The sequence below is a fragment of the Hemitrygon akajei genome, chromosome 23 (assembly GCF_048418815.1).
Source record: "Hemitrygon akajei chromosome 23, sHemAka1.3, whole genome shotgun sequence".
Classification (NCBI taxonomy): Eukaryota; Metazoa; Chordata; class Chondrichthyes; order Myliobatiformes; family Dasyatidae; genus Hemitrygon; species Hemitrygon akajei.
In genome coordinates this window covers 14,708,696-14,730,526 of record NC_133146.1, presented here as the reverse complement: position 1 = coordinate 14,730,526, position 21,831 = coordinate 14,708,696, and the positions used below count along the sequence as shown (strand labels likewise).

General features: G+C 45.6%; 2 protein-coding genes across 7 annotated transcripts in view; one reads left to right on the top strand and one right to left on the bottom strand.

Annotated features, from left to right (window-relative positions):
- Positions 1-4,000, top strand: part of mms19 (MMS19 homolog, cytosolic iron-sulfur assembly component) — an 82,803-nt gene extending 78,803 nt beyond the window's left edge. For 3 of the 4 annotated variants that reach the window (XM_073027003.1, XM_073027007.1, XM_073027005.1), the window contains one exon: positions 3,822-4,000. In XM_073027003.1, coding sequence (XP_072883104.1) covers positions 3,822-3,981 — 160 coding nt within the window. In that variant the 3' untranslated portion in view covers positions 3,982-4,000. Of the gene's footprint in view, positions 1-2,153; positions 2,686-3,821 lie in introns of those variants that run through there. The other variant, XM_073027004.1, reaches the window with a different exon arrangement.
- The window catches only part of LOC140715182 (palmitoyltransferase ZDHHC16B-like), a 30,315-nt gene continuing 11,389 nt past the window's right edge, over positions 2,906-21,831 (bottom strand). For 2 of the 3 annotated variants that reach the window (XM_073027018.1, XM_073027019.1), the window contains 10 exons: positions 16,278-16,408; positions 14,646-14,955; positions 12,939-13,133; positions 11,573-11,661; positions 10,292-10,320; positions 9,559-9,692; positions 7,488-7,567; positions 6,156-6,279; positions 4,802-4,872; positions 2,906-4,646 (listed from right to left, as the gene is read on the bottom strand). In XM_073027018.1, the coding sequence (XP_072883119.1) occupies positions 4,535-4,646; positions 4,802-4,872; positions 6,156-6,279; positions 7,488-7,567; positions 9,559-9,692; positions 10,292-10,320; positions 11,573-11,661; positions 12,939-13,133; positions 14,646-14,882 (1,071 nt within the window). In that variant the 5' untranslated portion in view covers positions 14,883-14,955; positions 16,278-16,408 and the 3' untranslated portion in view covers positions 2,906-4,534. The remainder of the gene's footprint in view (positions 4,647-4,801; positions 4,873-6,155; positions 6,280-7,487; positions 7,568-9,558; positions 9,693-10,291; positions 10,321-11,572; positions 11,662-12,938; positions 13,134-14,645; positions 14,956-16,277; positions 16,409-21,831) is intronic. The other variant, XM_073027020.1, reaches the window with a different exon arrangement.

Below are 21,831 nucleotides of genomic sequence, written 5' to 3'. Positions count from 1 at the left end.
CGGGATGTGACTGATACTGATATGTTCTTAGAGTATCCTGAAATGGGAAGGAGAACAGCCAGAGGTCATGGTAAATATTGGTACCAACGGCAGTGATAGGAAAAGGGTGTTGGTCCTGAAAACAGACTACAGGATGTTGGGGAGGAAGTTGAGAAGCAGGACCTCTAGGATTATTGCCGGTGCTACATGACAGGGAGTATAGGAATAGTGAGGTGGAGGATAAATGCACAGCTGAGGGATCGGAGCAGAGGGCAGGGATTCAGTTTTCTGGATCATTGGGACCTCTTTTGGGGCAGTGCGAGAGGGAGGATAGGCAGGTGATAGAGAAGGGACGCGCTCAGATCAATGGTTTGAGATGTGTCTATTATGAACAAAGTAGATGAGCTTAAAGTGTTGATCAGTACTTGGAGCTATGATGTTGTGGCCATGACAGAGACTTGGATGGTTCAGGGGCAGGAATGGTTACTTTGCGTGCTAGACTTTAAATGTTTCAGAAGTGACAGGGAGGAAGGCAAAAGAGGTGGGGGCGTGGCACTGTTAATCAGAGATAGTGATACGGCTGCAGAAAAGGAGGAAGTCATGGAGGGATGGTCAATGGAATGGAAGTTAGGAACAGGAGGGGGTCAATAACTCTGCTGGGTACTTTTTTTATATAGACCTCCCAATAGTAACAGGGACATCAAGGAGCAGATAGGGAGACAGATTCTGGATAAGTGTAATAATAATAGGGTTGTTGTGGTGGGAGATTTTAACTTCCCAAATATTGATTGGCATCACCCTAGAGTGAGGGGTTTAGATGGGATGAAGTTTGTTAGGTGTGTTCAGGAAGGTTTCTTGACACAATATGTAGATAAGCCAACAAGAGGAGAGGTTGTACTTGATCTGATATTGGGAAATGAACCTGGTCAGATGTCAGATCTCTCAGTGGGAGATCATTTTGGAGATAGTGACCATGATTCTATCGCTTTTACCATAGCATTGGAGAGGGATAGGAACAGACAAATTAGGAAAACATTTAATTGGAGTGAGGGGAAATATGAGGCTATCAGGCAGGAACTTGGAAGCATAAATTGGGAACAGATGTTCTCAGGGAAATGTACAGCAGAAATGTGGCAAATGTTCAGGGGATATTTGCATGCGGAGTTCCACATACGTATGTTCCAATGAGACAGGGAAAGGATGGTAGGGAACAGAAACCATGGTGTACAAAGACTGTTGTAAATCTAGTCAAAAAGAAGAGCTTACAAAAGGTTCAAAAAACTAGGTAATGATAAACATCTGGAAGATTATAAGGCTAGCAGGAAGGAGTTTAAGAATGAAATTAGGAGAGCCAGAAAGAGTCAAGAGAAGGCCTTGGCGGACAGGATTCAGGAAAGCCCCAAGGCATTCTACAAGTATGTGAAGAACAAGAGGATAAAACGTGAGAGAATAGGACCAATCAAATGTGACAGTGGAAGAGTGTATGGAACCGGAGGAGTTAGCAGAGGTACTTTGCTTCAGTATTCACTACAGAAAAGGATCTTGGCAACTGTAGGGATGACTTACAGTGGACTGAAAAGCTTAAGCATGTAGCTATTAAGGAAGAGGATGTGCTGGAGCTTTTGAAAAGCATCAAGTTGGATAAGTCACCAGGTTGGGATGAGATGTACCCCAGGCTACTGCGGGAGGCCTAGGTAATTTCTAAAGTAAGTACATGTTCCGCACAGCATTGTGGGCTGAAGGGCCTCTATTGTGCTGTAGGTTTTCTCTGTTTATGTTTTTTTTCTCTTTCCCAACTCTATATACTCACTACACCTTTTCTACCTACGTTATTGCTGCCAATATGCACCACAACCTCCGGCTGTTCACCCTCCCCTGTGAGAATCTCCTGCAGCTGCTCTGATACATCTTGGTATCTACAACCTGGGAAGCAACACAACATCCTGGTGTCTCTGTGTCTCCCATCTGTCCCCCTAACTACTGAAGTCCCCTATCACTACTACACTGCCTGACATTAACCTTCCCTGCTGAGCCTCAGAGATGGCCATAGTGCCATTAGCCTGGCTGCTGCAGGTCACCCCCACCCCCAGCAGTATCCAAAAAGGTATACTTGTTGCTGAAGGAATGGCCACAGGGAAACCCTGTAATGACTTCTTAATCCTCTACCTCTCCAGGTGTTCACCCATCTACTGTCCGAAGCCTGTACTCTGGTGTGACACCTCTTCAAAAAGCTCATCTATAATCTCCCGAATGATCCGGAGTCCATCCAACCCAGCTCCAACTCCTTGACCCGGTCAGTCAGGAGCTAAAGGCAGGAGCACTTCCTGCATATGTATTCTTCAGGGAAACCGTCAGGTATCCTGAATTCCCACATCTCAAAGGAGGAGCATTCCATCCTGAGTACACTGCCAAAAAAAGGCTTACCACTTCTTCTCTGTGCCTCCACCTGTTCTCGCTGAAGCCTAAGCCAAAACCTTCCCACTCAGACAATGGCTGCTCTGCTTCACCTCAACCTTCCTTTCATTTGCTGTTGAGTTCAGGCCTCTGACGCCAACCTGTACTGCGCCAGTGCAGGCGAAAAAGACCAGCCTTATCTGAATCTACTACTCTCTCGACCTTCGGTTGGGCTCTGACACCAAGACTTACTGCACTGAGCCACCGAGAAAAGTGATGGCAAGCCTCAATTTTCAATCCATCTTTGATAAGATCTGTGAAACATTAAAGACCAAGTTTACATACCAATAAGTAAGGTTTCTGCCTGACATCCTTTGTAAAGTGTTCTGCGCTGTATAGAAACGACGACACACATTAACTAGCAAATTTTAAATGTCTCGAGCTTGCCACAACCTTCTCCTTACTACTTTCCACATTGAAACACCAGGTCCAAATGCAGCTTCTCAAAGAGAAGGGAAATAATCACAGAACATTTGATCAAATCAAATGTAAAACATTTATTTGTAAGAATTTCCTGTTCTCCAGTACACTGTTTAAAGGGAACAGTTTAGAAATTGTTGGAAGTACTGTGGGTGGCTGATGTCACAAGGACGGTGTTGTAGTTACAATACAAATGGAAACACAAAACATTAGAGAAGAAACAACACTGAGTACTTGTAAAGAAATCCTGTGTCTGCTACCAGCTCACCCTAAACATCAAGTACAAGATTTGCACCACAGGGCTCTGAGAAAGGTTTTTAACCTCGGGCAGGGGTGGTAACTCAGCATTTGGCTACTTCTGCCTGGCCTCCTGCCTTGAAAACGAACAAGCAGGTACAAATCACCCAAGCTGGGTACAGAATAAACCAGAGAACTTTGCTGACTGAAAGCACTTGGGATATCCCAACAGAAATACAATTCTTAAAGAAAAAAATGGAGACGTACATTGCTAAGTACCTGGATAGCTCCCAGTTGGGAGTGTTGGAGTGCAGTTAAGGCCCATGTACCATGTTGATTTACCCTGGTTCAGAAGAGTAAAGGTATGGGGTGGCTACATTCTCTGGCCCCTGTCCTTGTAGCACCAAACTGCCTAATCCACAGGCTTCCAGTTCTGGTCCACAGCGGAGCTCTGCGCACCAGGCAAAGGGATTTAGGAGAGGGCCTACATACCCTTTTGTGAAAGACAGATTATGAAGGACTCATCACAACCTCCATCCCCCCCAATGCAATAGAGCAGCTTTAAAGTGTCACTCATAGGAAACTTTATCAACCTCAACAAGGAACACCAATGAAACTAATGACAAAATGTTTACAGCAATATCCTTAATGATAAATTCAACAACAGGATTATTCTCAAGTCGCCGTTCTTGCTAGGTGTGATCCTTTCACAACTCTCCATCCATTTCCAGGAGATCTACATCAGAACCCAATTGTTGCTATCTGTGGGCAGACTGCATTGGAGTGGTGAAGATCACGTTGGATCACCTATATTCATCTGGTGTAACAAAAGCCTTCACCTACAGAATTGGGAAGGAAACGATTAGCAGCCATACACACTGTGGGATGTAGTCCTTCCTACTCAAAATAAATAAGGTCTTTCTTCACTGACAAGATTTTTCTTTTCCCACCACTGCATAACAGTAATGGGCTTGGTCCATTCTGTTTATCTCCCTAAACGTCAGGCACAGCCTGTGTGTATTCCCAGAAAGTTAAATCCATCCTTGGGAGTTCCGATTAGCAAGACTCCACTTTTCTGCATTCATTTTACAGCACCTGAGGAAGGGATACTGTTTTACTGTTCAGAGTTTGTATCTATTCATTAAATGGGGCCTGGTTTTGTCAGAACACCCTTAAGTTTGCATGTATAAAATACTCCCTTATTACTCCCATCCAGTGAAGCACAGCTTGCTGGTGTGAGCACAGTGAACAACCACTGTGGCCTTTTATTGCTTCATTGAGCTTCTGGCTTGTGCCTTGCACTGCAAGGAGCAGAGCAATCACTGGGTCATCTTCCGTCCAACGGTTCCTTCACTCCCCTCAGCCAGGATGGCCAACAAGCCCTCGGTCCCTCTAGTTCACGTCCCCATCCCGCTCAGCAAAGGCTTTGGCAACACTGTCATCATCAAATCGCCAAAATTGTCTTGTCTACGCTGGAAGCCTCTGGGAGTGTCCATGTCATGCCATCTCCGTACGGTAGGTGAGAGGATGGAAGCAGCAAACGAGTTATCCAGTGACTGAAACACAAGACGCGCTCATTAGTGAAATCTTCCCCACATCAGGATGTACCCAATGAACAAGGAGACCGCACTGAGTGGTTACAGACAATGCCCCACCTCCGTCCATACTCAGCACCAGCTTACATCTTGAACAGATTTCTAAAACACTTTACCTCTGTTTTTCTATTCCAAGAAACATTTTCAAGTTGTTCAGTTTGCCTGCATGATAAGGATTTCGGAAAACCTGTCCGGAAAGGAGGAGAATGTGAAAATCCAACAGGAAATGAGTTGGAGACAGCAAACACTCAGCTTACATTCACAGTATCTACAGTTAGCGGGTTACCAAGTGCCGTGGTCAGGAGCTGTGACAATACAGCCAAAACAGCTTTCTACCTTGAAACTCAAGAGATCTGCAGATACTGGAAATCTTCAGCGACACACAAAATGTTGGAGAAACTCATTAGATCAGACAGCATCTATGGAAATGAATGAACAGTCAACATTTTTGGCCAAAGCCCCTCATCAAGACTGAATAGAAGGGCCCTCCCCCCACCCTTTTACTCTGGCTTCAGCCCCCTTGCTTTCCAAGTCTGATGAAAGGTCCTCAGCCTGAAATGTAAACTGTTTATTCCCCTCCAAAGATGATACCTGACTTGTTAAGTTCCTCCAGCATTTTGTGTGTATTGCAGTTTACCATTTAATAAAAGATTTACATACTTACAACACAAGTCCATAAGACAAAGGAGCAGTACTAGGCTACTTGGACCAATGTGTTTGCTCCACATCACGGCTGATTTATTATCCCTCTCCTGCCTTCTCCCCGTAACCTTTGATGTACTGACTAATCAAGAACCTATCAACTTTTGCTTTAAATGCACTCAACGAACATTACATGAAATGAATATGTCCCTCATTTCCATCATAAAATATACAAAATTCAAATCCAGGATAAACGCGACCCGAGGTCCTGGAAGGCCTTCAAAAGAACTAGGTGACACCTGAGCTTGGATGGATCTCCGAAGGGAAGGAAGCTCACTTTGGCAGAACCCCAGAAGAGAACATTGAAGAGATTCTTAAATAGGCACATGCTTGAAAGAAAGTGTTCGACTACATGGGAGGGGAGGGCTAGATTAATCTTCAAATAGGTCAGCACAACATTGTGGACTGAAGGACTTGCACTGTGCTCTACCGTTCAAAGCACCAGACCTAAAAGCACATGCTTTCACAAAAAGCAAAGGCTTAAAGCCAGAGGTTAAAATGGGCTGCTACAAGCACCCCCTTGACCCCCAAAATGTCTGGCTGACCAATTGTGGTTAACAAGATGTCAAAACCATTTAGCACTCAATATGAGGTGACTCACAGAGACACCCTTCATCACTCTGACAGCCAAAGCAGACAAGATGTCACCACTAATCCAAAGATGATGCCTCCACCAGCTAACACCCTAGGCTGCAAAACTCCCCACCTCAGCTAACGCACCACGCACTGGGCTCTGAACCTGCACAGACTGCTGCTCCAACCACCTACCCGTCCTTTCTGCTGCTGCCTCTGCCGTTCCTTCTTATTGATGTGCCTCTCGATGCTGGTCTCCCCACCGAGGATGAGGACTGTGTGCCACAGGGTGAGACCACTGAGGGCGAGGGCTACTGAGCTAGTGGAAAAGATAGGGACACATTAGTGATCCCAACAGAACGGAGCCCACTTCTTCCACTACACCAGAATGGTGCGCATGCTACATTGGCCATGGAATATGCAGTGACACTTGCAGTCTTCCAGACACAGACAAACAGACAGACATACTCTATTTATCCCGAGGGAAATTGGGTTTCGTTACAGCCACACCAACCAAGAATAGTGAAGAAATATAGCAATATAAAACCATAAATAATAATAAGTTAATCATGCCAAGTGGAAATAAGTCCAGGACCAGCCTATTGGCTCAGGGTGGTGACACTCCGAGGGAGGAGTTGTAAAGTTTGATGGCCACAGGCAGGAATGACTTCCTATGACGCTCAGTGTTGCATCTCGGTGGAATGAGTCTCTGGCTGAACGTACTCCTGTGCCTAACCAGTACATTATGGAGTGGATGGGAGTCATTGTCCAAGATGGCATGCAACTTGGACAGCATCCTCTTTTCAGACACCACCGTCAGAGAGTCCAGTTCCACCCCCACAACATCACTGGCCTTACGAATGAGTTTGTTGATTCTGTTGGTGTCTGCTACCCTCAGCCTGCTGCCCCAGCACACAACAGCAAACATGATAGCACTGGCCACCACAGCCTCGTAGAACATCCTCAGCATCGTCCGGCAGATGTTAAAGGACTTCAGTCTCCTCAGGAAATAGAGACGGCTCTGACCCTTCTTGTAGACAGCCTCAGTCATCCTCATTGTTGTTAACACAAACAATGCATTTCGCTGCGTGTTTTGACATACATGAATTCTGAATCTGAAGAATCGAACTGATGGAGGAGGCAGTCACCTGGTAATGCATCAGATCCTGGAAACACCGACTACAGATTTCAAACACAGTTAACATTCTTAGAGACTGCACAACTAATGTAAATTTTACTTCTAAATGGAGGAATAATGAACATTCTGAAAATTGTGGTTTTCCCCACCAAGGATGTACTTTAATGAAGACTGCCAGTATTCAACTGTCAGTTGATTGCTTGTTTCCTTGACTGTATTATCAGAACGTGAGGTGTGGAAATGTGGTAGTGTGCTACTGGCACATAGGCTCAGGGATAGAGGGCACTACTGCACAGAAACAGGCTATTTGTCCCATCAACCTGTACCTGAACCTGCAATTCTGAGCCAAGACCGGGCTTTGGGTGTGATAAACTCTGGAGATTACTGACCTGCAGAGAACCCACAGGTAAATGATACTCTTGTGGAAAATCTTTTCCTGGAATGATATAATGGGAGCTGCAGTGGCCGTCTGCAAGAAATAGAGAAAGACCATCACCAGGAGTGAGGAAACCCACTCTTCACCTGTTCATTGAAATTCTCATATTACCAAGCATTTTTTTTTGTTTAAAGAGGTAAATTAAATACAAAAATTATGAGTGAATTTCAGGTCTTTATCAACACACCAGTGGAACTGCAATAGTACACAAAAGAAATGGATAGGAGGAAAGCGAGACCTGGCAAGATGGGAGCACAGCCAAAGTATAAATCACAATTCCAACTCTTGACAGTTTAAGACCATACAACATAAGAACAGAAGTAGGTCATTCGGCCCATCAAGCCTGCCCCACCATTTGATCATGGCTGTTATTTTCCCTCAACCCCATTTTCCTGCTTTCTCCCTGCAACCTTTGACATTCTTAAAGATCAGGAATCTATCAACTTCCTCTTTAAATATACCTAATGACTTGGCCTCCACAGCTATCTGTGGCAATGAATTCAAAAAAAATCACCACTCTCTGGCTAAAGAAATCCTAATTTCTGTTACAAGGAACATCCTTGTACTTTAAGGCTGTGCCCCCTGGTCCTAGACCCTTCACGTCCACTCTCTCAAGGTGAGATCTTCCCTCGTTCTTCTCAACCGCAGAGAGTACAGGTCCAAAACAGAAAAATCTTTTTTACTGGTTTAGAAACTTTGATAGAGTGAAGCCTCAACATAAAACCCAAGCCTTGAAGAAGCCAAACATGCTTCAGGTTGTATGCACATTCTGATAAAATGCTTGGGGTCACACTATGACCAGTCTTTAGAGTTAGAGCATGTTAAGTTGAAGACCTATTTCCATGTCCATTTTGACCATCAACAACCCATCTACACTGATCCCCTTTCACTAGTAGGTCCGCAACATTCTATACACGCAATTCATGTACATCGCAAGATCTGAAATGTTGAGGCTCTCTGCCTCCACCATTCAGACAATGAGTCCGAGATCCAACCACTCCCTGTGTTAAAACCTCCCTGTAGCCCACTAAAATCCCTTCATTAAATCTGTGCAATTCAGTCTTAGACAACTCTCGTACAACATGTTTCCTACAATTAGCCTTATGTATGTCCAATAATTTTGTCTACCTCGATCAGCTCCACTTTAACCCCCACCTCTGGAAAACAATCCTAGCTGATCCTGGTATTCCTCAAGGGTAAATGCTCCATCTGCACCTTCCACTGTCATCACAATGGGAACTAGACTGTACACAGGACTCCATCTGTGGGCTGGTCAACATCTATCCGTTGTTGGGAGATGTACCTGTAATGCAACACCCCCCACCACCTTACATTGATGCCCTGGTTAGTATCCACTACACCTACAGTACTTCACCACTTTAACTACCTGTGGGACCATCCTCATAGATCCTTGGATTTTAAACCAAGTTCCCTCTGTTCCTCCATTCATTCTATACAATCCTACATCTCTTTGTAATCACCCTACCAACTTGTGTAGCAACTTTAAAGGATCTACAGATGTGGACCAGATTCCTCTGTTCCTCCACACTAATAAGAATCCCGTCATTAATCCTGTTTTCTGCCCTGAATCACACAGTTAATCAGTTTGCAAATCATTTGAGTGAACACCCCAGTGAACACAACAGAGTAGTGGTCAGGATAACAGTATTACACCGGTTCAATTCCCACCGGTGTCTCTAAGGAGTTTGTACGTTCTCCTTGTAACCGTGTCTCCGCCTCCAGGTGCTTCAGCTTCCTATAACATTCCAAAAGACAATTGATCAACATCAGTATTTAATGAGCAGTGCAAGCTCATTGGGCTGAAAAGGCCTGTTATTGTTTACCTCCAAACTAAACCAAAAATAAACACTGACACCATGATCCCACAATAAGAGAAACATTAGACTGGCATTAAAAGAGAAGCTGTAACACGGACTGAGGAAGGCGAGGAGTCAGACTGGGCAACAAACAGCCGTCTGACTGGAGATCCCGATACTAGTATTGCTGATAAGTATCACACTCACATTGATGGTGAGGTAGGCGTCCATAAACAGCTCCCTGCTGCTTACGCTGCAGTAAACACAGCCTAGCATCATAAACAGGCAAAAGGAGAAGAAGTAGCGGTGATTGTAGTGACCCACGCAGTTATTCAGCCAGGCTGAGCCATGAGTCAAGGAGGCAGCAGGGAACAAAGGAACGGGACATTGAGCAATCAATCTGCCCCAAACCAGCTCTACCAATGTACCGGAGTTTCAAGGTTAGTCTGTACATTTCCATCTAATCTACCCTGGGAGTGTGTGATGGGACAGTGTAGAGGGAGATTCACTCTGTATCTAACCTGTGCTGTCCCTGTCCTGGGAGTGTGTGATGGGACAGTGTAGAGGGAGCTTCACTCTGTATCTAACCCGTGCTGTCCCTGTCCTGGGAGTGTGTGATGGGACAGGGTAGAGGGAGCTTCACTCTGTATCTAACCCATGCTGTCCCTGTCCTGGGAGTGTGTGATGAGACAGGGTAGAGGGAGCTTCACTCTGTATCTAACCCGTGCTGTCCCTGTCCTGGGAGTGTGTGATGGGTCAGTGTAGAGGGAGCTTCACTCTGTATCTAACCCGTGCTGTCTCTGTCCTGGGAGTGTGTGATGGGACAGTGTAGTTGGAGATTCACTCTGTATCTAACCTATGCTGTAAATGTCACTTTGCTAAACTGACTTCAGTTGATCAGTTTAAAACCTGTGCCAAGCAGCAGTGAAACAAAGGATACGACAGTGATGGTCCATCTTCAAGATACATCTGAAAAACAAAGTCGTAATTAGTGGTCGGTTGTGTCAGTACAAGCAACTGGCAACTGTCAGACTATAAATACTACAGGAAGCTTGCTCTGTCCGGCTGTCTGATGCAAACCTCTAGAACCTCTGAGTCCCTGAACAGTGAATGAGAAGGCACCTAACCATATTGAACACTCTTGAAGTAAGCATTGGTCACACTCCACGTAAAATACTAGCGGAACTCAAGCAAGTCAGGCAGCATGTATGAAGGGGAATAAATAGTCCGTGTATTGGGCTCTTCATCAGGACTCTTAACCCGCAACATCAACTCTTTTCCATAGATGCCACCTGGCTCTGAGTTCCTCCAGTGTTTTGTATGTATTGCTGAAGATCAGCAGAATCTCGTGTTTGTGGCTGGCCACAATCGATACCTTTTCTCTTATTCAGATTGGATTTAACAGCCAGCCTGTTGTTCTATTTATGCCTCTAAACTCCAAGGAACAACCTCCATCCTCAGCACTTCAGTAGTCAGCCAGATGGCAGAATTCCCTACTCTTGCCCACTGTTACAGCAGGAAGTGGATGTGGACAATGGCCAATAGATCTCATCCCTCCTTTTCTACCCAGAAGCAGTGAATCGCAGCTCCACAAACAGGAGTTGCTGCCTCATTTCCTGATCACCTCAAAGCCCCTTAGTTATTACCTTTCCCAATTTATTCAACTCTCTTTCGACCATTCCCGTTCAATCTGTTCCCTTCATCTTGATCGGGCAGCATGCTGCAGACTGTAACACCTCACCTCAAACATAATCCTCACCTCTGCCTTCATACCTTAAACACCATCCACTGCCACAAACTTTCTCCTTGCACACCCCAGTCAGCTTCCTTGAAATCCCATTTGCTATAGGATAATGTTACCCGCTCCTCCACACAAAACCAGTAGGATGAACCAACCTCAGGATGATCTGGCTCAAGACTGAAACCCTGCCCGATTTGTAGCCAGCCGGTTACTGAACAAGATGCCTTGTATATGGAGGTTGGGGTAAGCAGCTTGGTATCAGAGTCACTTCTCAAATTTAAAACACCCAGACGCATGGTCTGCCTTGTACGTATACACAAACACACACAAAATCTGCCGCACACACACGCACACACACGCACACACACGCACACACACGCACACACACACACACACACACACACACACTCACACACACCCCCCCCCCCCCAACCGACACCCCACCCAGAGAATTTGCTCTTGCCCGAGGTCCAGGCTCACCGGTTACATATACTGCAGTGATGGGTACGAGGTGGCTTGGGATTAATACACTTCCTGCAGATGGAAACTGTTGGAATGTTATTTTTACCCTGTAAGAACAAAGAGAAAACATTGCAAATGTGCAGGTACAATGTCAGAAATGGTAACATTCCCTTCACACACTCCCAGGGCAGGGGCAGCACGGGTTAGATACAGAGTGAATCTCCCTCTACACTGTCCCATCACACACTCCCAGGACAGGGACAGCACGGGTTAGATATAGAGTGAATCTCCCTCTACACTGTCCCATCACACACTCCCAGGACAGGGACAGCATGGGTTAGATACAGAGTGAAACTCCCTCTACACTGTCCCATCACACACTCCCAGGACAGGGACAGCACGGGTTAGATACAGAGTGAAACTCCCTCTACACTGTCCCATCACACACTCCGAGGACAGGGACAGAATGGGTTAGATACAGAGTGAAGCTCCCTCTACATTGTCCCATCACACACTCCCAGGACAGGGACAGCACGGGTTAGATACAGAGTGAAGCTCCCTCTACACTGTCCCAGAAGCAAAATGTCTGAAGTTGCTTCCTTAACTCTTACATGATAACTGTAAGCCAAAAGATATAAAAGGCAATAAAATGCAATTTCCCTTCACTCAGAGTAATCGAACATGGAAGCTGGTGCTTCAGGTCAACTGGTCTGTGCTGATTAAGATTCCCTTCTCTTCCCACCAACTTGTTTTCTATTTTGCCTTTTCTCAATAACCACTTGTCCCTCTCTCCCCACCCATTCACCAATTCTCATTCACCACACTATACTCTTCAGTTTGCATTTTATGGAAAATCAGTCTGGATGGCAAGCAAAAAGTTTTGCATTGTATCAAAATTCAAAGTACATTTATCAAAGTGTGTATACATTACCATATACAACCTTGAGATTCATTTTCTTGTAGACATTTGCAGGAAAATAAAGAAATACAAATAATTTACAAAGATCTAAACATAAACAAAGGCTGATGAACAACCCATGTGGAAAAGACAAAGTGTGCAAATATATAAAGGAAATACATTCTGGGGACCATTCAAGCAAATGGGATAGTTTGGTGTGGACCATGGTTAGCATGGATGAGTTGAGCTGAAAGGCCTGTTTCCATGACTCTATAACATGAATTGTTAAGAGTCCTTTAAAGTGAGTCAGTTCACAATACTGGCAAAATGAAGCTGTCAATTAATTGAATCTCCTTCCATTGTTCTTTTGAATGCAATCGAGCCTCCCTCCCCAACTTTGCCCCAAACCTCCCTCCCTCTTTCTTCTCTGGCTATGCCCTAACCAACTGCACCCCCGTGGACCTGCCTCAGATGGAGATGGCGTACCTGTGCTGGGTGCCCTGGGAGAGTCTTCACTGCCTTGTAGTAGTGAAAGACGATCTGCATCAGGTTCCAGTGTCCGTAGCAGAGGTGCCAAGCGATCCAGCCCGCTGGGTACGTACTCAGGATGACGGGAAGGACGCAGATGTAGACAATCAACACGATGGTGGTGGTCAAGAAGACCACCAGGACCACGAAGACCTGCAAGGGGAGATAGCAGCACAGACTGTTGAGATGGTGCTGAGGTGCAATGTTTCTTCAAGATTGTGGCTCTTAGCTGTCTTTTCAGGTCTTTAGGGATTTTTTGAGAGCAGTGAGTGGAGTTAGGGGTCAGGTTAGGGTTTAGGAACAGCAACGAGGGGAGTTAGAGGTCAAGGGCTGTAGATAAAGAGTCAGGGGCAGGAGCCAGTGTTCAGAGTCTGAGCGCTCTGCGGTTGAAGGTTGGAGATTCTGGTGGTCAGGACGACAGGCACTGAGGATGAAGATCAATGACTCCCAGGTCAGCGAGTCCTGGGGCCAGAGGTCCGTGCGAGTTCAGAAGTCAAGGGTCAAGGATTGGAGGCCCGGATGCAGCCTATCCTGGGGTGTGAGACTGGATGGGTGGGCGGGAGGGAAAGGGGCTTGTTTTGTTGTTGTTGTTAGCAGGTTATGTTGGACTAGAATGCCTGATGACACTTGCAAACACATTTCACCCTATGTTTTGATATACATGTGAAAAATAAATACGAACCACCTGAATCACTGAATTGGCAATCGGCAACAGCATCAGGACTTCAGCCCTTCAAAGAGGCTGCACCCCTCAACCTTCACAAAAGCCATTGCTGGCAGATAGTAATGCAGGTCCGGTGTCAAAGTACATTGTGGAAATACTATGTTGCCACTGGAATATGTGGCAGCACTTGGGGGCTGCCCCCAGCTCATCAGATGGTGCATTTTAGATTCAGATTCAGATCTACCCATCAAAAGTACATTGAAACATCTAGTGAAACATGCTGTAACACACACAACGATGAGCTGGGGGCAGCCTCCTGGTAATGCAACACATTGCAGCGACCACATAGCATTTCCACAATACTCGGCAGAACAACACAAACAACAAAAGATCAAAACAAGGGAATTTTCCTGCCTTTCCATCCACCCACCCACAGAAACACCAGCACAGGACTCCAGTCTCTAGGACATAGGAGCACAATTAGGCCATTCAGATGGCTGATTTGTTATTCCTCTCACAGCAGTTCTCCTGCCTTCTCCCCGTAACTTTTGATGTCCTTACTAATTAAGAACTCATCAACTTTGAATATACCCAATGACTTGGCCTCCACAACCGTCTGTGACAATGAATCCCACTGATTAGTCACCCTCAGCCAGCTCAATCACAGGCACTAGCCTCTCCAGCATCAAGAACATCTTCAAAAGGTGAAATTCCTCATTTCTGTTCTAAGTGGACATTCCTCAATTTTGAGGCTGTGCCCTCTGGCTCTACGCTCACCCATTACAACAAACATCCTCTCCACATCCACTCTACCTAGGCTTTCCAATATTTGAGCGGTTTCAGTGAGAGTCCCCCCTGCAGTGCTTGGCCAAGGACTCAGACTTAACCTTTCAGACTTCACCTCTGGACTCAATGACTTCAGTCTTCCATCTTTCACTCTAGCTGTGACGAATAAATGAATCTCAATCGGAAAGTAAGAGAGAATAAGAGGCGATGCTCACCACGCCGAACCAACGGGTCAAGTGGTCCACCAACCAGTAGATGGGTTCGAACAGGGAGTCAAGGACCACGTCACTGTTGGTGAAGGAGTTGTAAGTCAGGGAGCGGGCGCACAGCTTGCTGTAGCTCCAGTAGGTGCCAACGTGCTGAAGGAGCCTGATTCGCCGCCTCCGGCCCAGTCGGAAGCACCTGAGGAGTAGTCGCATCGTGGCACAGACACAGCGCAGATGTTTCCTCATTAGAAGGCAGATAGCATTGGTCAGTGGGAGCACATCGCACGTCACAGCTCAACCCTCTGTCTCGGGCACCTCACTGAAAACAAAGATGAGAAGTCAGTTAGAGCTTAAACACTCACCTCGGCCAGCTTCACACCTAATCCAGTCGGAAGACAACAGAACAGCACAGGAACAAGCCCTTTGGCCCATGACGTCTGGGTCTGTGTGCTCAGCCAGCTCTACCATGGCCACTAGCCATCCCAGCATCGAGGACATCTTCAAAAGGTGATGCATCAAGAAGGTGGACCCTTATTAAGGACCCTCATCACCCAGGACATGCTCTCTTCTTATTGCTACCATCAGGGAAGAGGTACAGGAGTTCAAATACCACACTCAACAATTTAGGAACAGCTGTTTCACGTCTGACAACAGATGATAGGTGCAGGAGTAGGCCATTCGGCCCTTCAAGCCAGCACCGCCATTCAATGTGATCATGGCTGATCATCCACAATTAGTCAGCTGTCAGATCTCTAAACAATCCTTGAGCCCATGATCACTCCTCACTATTCTGCACTTCATATTTATTTTATTTCTAATTGTAACTTAAAGTAATTTTTTTATTGCACTGTACTCCTGAACCAGAGAGGGCAACTTCACTCAACTTCACTTGCCTCATCACTAAACTGTTTCCACAACCTATGGACCCACTTTCAAGGGTTCTTCATCTCATGTTCTCGATATTTATTGCTTATTTATCTATAATTATTAATTTCTTTCTCTTAGTATTTGTACAGTTTGTTGACTTTTGCACACCGGTTGTCCGCACTGTTGGTGCAGTTTTTCATTTTCTCCATTATGGCTATTGGATTTATTGAGTCAGGGTTGTATATGGTGACATAATACATTAACTTTGAACTGCTGAAGCAAAACAACAAATTTCTCTACATGTCAGTAACAATAAACCTGTTTCGTGAACATAATGCTGAAGTAAATGAAGTCTATTCTGCCTGTATATGCTCCATATTCCTCCATTCCTTGCAGATGCATGTGTCTAACAGCCTTACAAATGCTACTCCTATATCTGCCCCCAGGTTACTTCTTCCTCCCTTCGCCCCGTCCTTTCCAGTCCTGATGAAGGGTCTTGGCCCGAAACATCGACTGTTTACACTTTTCCGTAAATGCTGCCTGATCTACTGGGTTCCTCCTGCATTTTGTGTGTGTTGCTTGGATTTCTAGCATCTGCAGATTTTTTCGTGTTTGTGAACAGAATTAACTTCATGCTTCAATGTATGTGTGACAAATAAAGCTAATCTTTATCTCCTCCAAAGTCTCCACATCCTTCCTGTAATGGGGGCAACCAGAATTACACACAAGTACAGCCTAACCAAAGTTTTACTCAGCTGTAGTGGCTTCACTTACCGCCAGACAGATGTAACACGTGGTGACTCCGCTGACAGTGATAAGACGCTGGAGGAGTCTACATTTCCTGTGTGCCACCCCAGTATTGCAGAATGAGCACTCCTGCATTGGTAAAGTCACAGGTGAAGAGTCTGCAACAAGAAGAATTTCTGAATGTAATTATTTCCATAGTAGGATGCAGAGTTTGGTAAACAAAGGTCTGATTACATCCAGAGGGCAGCAGAGGGTTGACGACAGAGTGATTAGCCTCCTTCCCAGCCAGAGTGCTGAGGCTCTCTCCAGAGGCAATTTAAACCTAGAGCTGGCAGAACAGGAAACAATCAACCCCCCTAAGCTCCTTGCACCTTTCTCCTACCTTTTGATGGCATGCACAGTCACCACTCCTTGCCCACATGAAAACACACTTGCACACACAAACACAAGAGCCAGGCAGCTTCCCCTCTCCATGCACATTAAAGGAACCAACACACAACCTTTTCCCTCTGCAGCATATCAGGCAAGTACTAGTAGAATAAAGAAATGTATAGCACAGCACAGTCCCTTCGCCACACAGTATTGTGTCCACCTTTTAACCTACTCTAAGATCAATTTAACCCTTCCCTGCCACATAGCTCTCCATTTTTCTATCATCCATTTGTCTATCAGAGTCTCTTAAACATCCCTGATGTATCTGCCTGCACCATCACCCCTGGCAGAGCATTCTACACACCCACTAATCTGTCTAAAAAAACTTAACTCTTACATCACCCTCTATACTTTCTTCCAATCACCTTAAAATTATGCCCTCTTGTTTTTACCCTGGGAAAAAGTCGCTGCCTGCACACTGTCTATGGCTCTTATCACCTTGTACACTTCGAACAATTATCTTCTCAACCTCATTCGCTACAAAGAGAAAAACCCCAGCTCACACAACCTATCTTCATAAGACATGCTCTTTAATCCAGGCAGCACCCCGGTAAATGTCCTCTGCACCCTCAACCTTCCAATAATGAGGTGACCAGAACTGAACACAATACTAATGCAAATCCTCAGTTAGCTTTCCCTCCCCTCAGCAGGCCCCACACCTGTCCACTCCGTCACCTATGCCAGCCTGCAGTCACCCGCCATTTGATCTCATCTTCTCGTCTGGGTGTTGCACTCCGATGAGGATCGTCCTGACATGAGAGAGCAGACACACTCTCAGTGGTTGAACCTGAGCATGCTAAAGCCCACCAACTGGTCTCCTATCTGGAGGCTCTTGGCATTCTGAAAACAGTCCTGGGAATGAGTGACAGCAGGGATTAGACCTTAGCTCAGGGATAAACTGTCCAACCCACTGCCTTCTGAGCACAAGCTCTGGTTCCCGGGTAAGAGAACTGAGGGTTCTTATAGCCTGAGCCAGCTATACCTCAAGAAGAACAGATCAGTTAAGACTTAATCTGTTTAATTATTAAAGTCAAGGGAAGAAAGACTAATTACTTACATCATTCCCAGTGAAACCCAAGCTGCTGATTCAGACCAGATTTGATTGCATCAACTGCCTGGTTGCAACACAGCCTGGTATGGAAACACCAATGTCCAGGAATGTGAAAGACCATAGAAAATGGTGGATATGGCCCAGTCCATCACAGGAAAAGCCCTCCCCACCACTGAGCACATTCACAAGGAGCGCTGCCACAAGTAAGCAGTGTCCATCAAGGAACCAACCATCCAGGCCATGTTCTCTTCTTGCTATTACCATCAGCCAGGTGGTATAGAATCCTTAGGTTCCACACCACCAGGTTCAGGAACAGTTATTACCCTTCGGCCATCAGGCATGGGTAACTTCACTCACCACCAGTCTGAACTAATTCCACAATCTACAGGCTCACCTTCAAGGACTCTACAACTCACGTTCACAGTATTTTTACTTGGACAGCTTGTCTTCTTTTGCACATTGGTTGTTTGTCGCTCTTTATTCATAGAACATTACAGCACAGTGTGGGCCCTTTGGCTCACGACGTTGTGCTGGCCTTTACACCCACGCTAAGATCAATCTAACCCTTCCCTCCTAAATAACCCTCCATTATTTTTTCATCCATCTGCCTATCTAAGTTTCTTTAAAGTCCCTGATGTATTTAAAAACTATACATAATATGTATACATGTTCATAAATTCTATTTCATCTCTTTATTTTCCTGGAAATCAATCTTAAGGTGGCCAATGGCAACATTAATGTACTTTGATAAAAGACTTACTGAGATATTTGTAAAACAGTACTGCACAAATCAAACACATGGAACTAGTGTCAAACGTGTGTTCTCCCACTCCACTTCTGGGACATGTTTAACTCCGACACAAAGCTGGAGGTCTGTCACGTGCGGGTAGCAGAGTTTTGCCTGTTGCGTAGGGAGGTAGCAGCGAGCTCACGTGAAAGAGAGGAAGATAGATTCACGTGAAAGGGGGGCACAGCAGCGCAGCAGTCAATGCAATCATCCTCTAGCACCAGCGATCGCCGATCGAGGTTTGAATCCTGTCGCTGTCTGTAAGGAAGCTATATGTTCTCCCCACGACCACAGGATCTTCATCCGAGTGCTACAGATTCCTCCCACATTCCAAAGACAAATGGTCAGAGTTGGTGAGTTGTGGGCACACCACATTGGTGCAGAAAGTGTGATGACATTTGTGGGCTGCCCGCAGTGCAATCCCTACCAATCTGATTTAACACAAACAATGCACTGATGATGTTGCTTCGCCTGTGATGAAATGTTTGCAAGTAAATTGCCAAGATCGGAGAACTTAACCCAGCTATCAACCACCCGAGCTACACATTTTTCAAATGATTTCCAACACAAATAATTTATTTTACTATGTTTCGATGTACACGTGACAAATTAAACTAATCTCTTAAAAACTTCTGAAGCATTGACACCAGTGTGGATCACAGGATCTCTTTCTCTGTTGTTAATTAACCTACTGCAGTGATGGAAACTTTATTCTGCTAGGGGAGGGAAATAAAGGGAATTCATCAAAGTTTCATGGTGATCAGGTTTCTCAGAATCCGATTATGGTGATCAACATTCATCAAAGAGCGAATATCCTGCCAACTGCATTAAGACTTGGGTTTGCTTTGCTGATCTTACAGGCACCTCCATTTGCCATCATACTAAACCACTCGGGGAAATCAGAGTCACCGTCAAAGCGCTAAATGTTCTCAAAAAGAGTTGAGCCAAGCTTAATGATTAGTTTTGCTTATTTGTTACACGTCCATCAAAACATACAGTGAAATGTATTGTTTGCATCAATTCAAACCAGCGAGGATTGTGCTGGGGGCAGCACGCAAGTATTACTGCATTTCCTGTGCCAACAGCTCACTAATTTTAACCGTACAGCTTTGGAACGTGGGAGGAAACCAGATCATCCAGAAGAAAACTGGGTCACAGGGAGGATGTACAAACTCCTTTCAGTCATCGGGGGAAGCAAACACTGATCTAACAGCTGGTGCTATAAAGCACTGCACTAACCACTACGCTCATGTGCTACTTAAGCTTTGGGTCTCCTCTGCTGAAGGGGCATCTACAGGGTAGACAGGGAACGGAGTTTTGGATTTCAACCCAGAAACAGGGCAGCACAGTCGCATATTGGTTACCATAATATGCTATAACAGAACTAAATTCTGATAAATGTTCACGTCATCAGGTTGAAGGGTACTCAGACGGAATACGAGGTAACACACACAAAATGCTGGAGCAACTCCACAGACCAGGCAGCATATATGGAAAAGAGTACAGTCGACGTTTCAGGCAGAGACTGGAAAGGAAGGGGAGAAGTCAGTGTAAGAAGGTGGGGGGAGGAGAGGAAGAAGTACAAGGTAGTGAAGAAGAGTTGGGAAGTTGATTAGTGAAAAGATAAAGGGCTGGAGAAGGGGAATCTGACAAGGATAGATGACCATGGAGAAAGGGAAGAGGGAGGAGCACCAGAGGGAAGTGATGGCCAGGTAAAGAGGTAAGGTGAGAAGGGGGAAAACAGGAATGGGGAATGTTGGGAGGGGGGAAAGAATTACCGGAAGCTCCAGAAATCTATGTTCAGGCCATCAGGTTGGAGGCTACCCAGCCCGAGTGTGGCCTCATCACAGCAGTAGAAGAAGCCATGCACTGACATATCAGAATGGGAAGTAGAATCACCTTACCTGCCCATCACCTCCCTCTGGTGCTCCTCCCCTTCCCTCTCTTCCATGATTTTCCGTCCTCTCCTATCAGATTCCCTCTTCTCCAGCCCTTTATCTCTTTCACCAAACAACTTCCCAGCTCCTACTTCATCTCCTCCCCCTCTCCAGGTTTCACCTATCACCTACCAACCACCTTGTACTTCTTCCTCCCCTCCTCCCACCTTCTAACGCTGACTTCTTCCTTTCCAGTCCTGATGAAGTGTCTCAGCCTGAAATGTTGACTGTTTATTCTTCTCCAAAGATGCTGCCTGGCCTGCTGAGTTTCTCCAACAATTTGTGTGTGTTGCTTTGGATTTCCAGCACCTGCAGATTGTCTCCTGTTCAGAATATGAGGTGCTGCTTCTCCAACCTGAGAGTGGCCTCATCGTGGCAGAAGAGGAGGCTGTGGATCAACACGCCAGAACAGGAAAGGGGATAGGAAAATTAAATGGTTAGGTACCATGAAATTCCACTTTTGCGTTTGAAGCTGAGGTGCTTGAGAAAGCAGTCCCCGCCAGGTCTCAAGAGTGTAGTGGTGGCTGCACTGGGAGCACCGGATACGGTAGACAACCCCAACAGATTCGCAGGTGAATTGTTGCCTCACCTAGAAGGACTGTGTGTGACAAGGTGAATGGGCTGGTGTTGCACTTCTGCCACTTACAGGGATAAATACCAGGAGGGAGATTAATTGGGAGGGACAAATGGACAAGGGAATCATGGAGGGAATGATCTCTGCAGAATGTGGAGAGTGAGGGGGAGGTAAAGATGTATTTGATAGTAGGTTCTGCTGAAGATGGTGGAAGTTGCAGAGAACGATGTGGAGCTCATGGGGCGGTAGGTGAGGACAACAGGAACTCTATCCCAGTTAAGGTGTGAGAAGATGAGGTGAGCACGGTATCCAGGAAATGGAGGTGTGAGTGAGGGCAGCATCAATGATGAAGGAAGGGCATCCCCATTCTTTGAAAGAGGACATCTATGATGTCCTGGAAAAGAAAGCCTCATCCTGTGAACAGATGCAACAGAAAGGAAGGAAGTGAGTAAAGAAGACAAGGTGGGAAGAGGTATGGTCAAGTAAGCCACTGGAATTGGTGGCAGAAGAACCTAGTCACCGAAGAGAATTTGTAATTCTCCTTCGACCTGTGGAGCTTAAGATGAATTTTGACAGAGCCATTCAAAATGATCAAACTTCTGTTGTTGCTATTCCATTGTACTAACTCAAGAAACACAGGTGCATCTCAAGAATGTCTTTACCCTATTGCTTTACTCTCTCTGCACTCACAACTGTGCGACTGGGCACACCTGAAATGCCATCTATAAATTTACAGATGACATCATTGATGCTGGAAGATTCTCAGATGGTGACGAGGAGAATCCATGAGTGAGACTGAT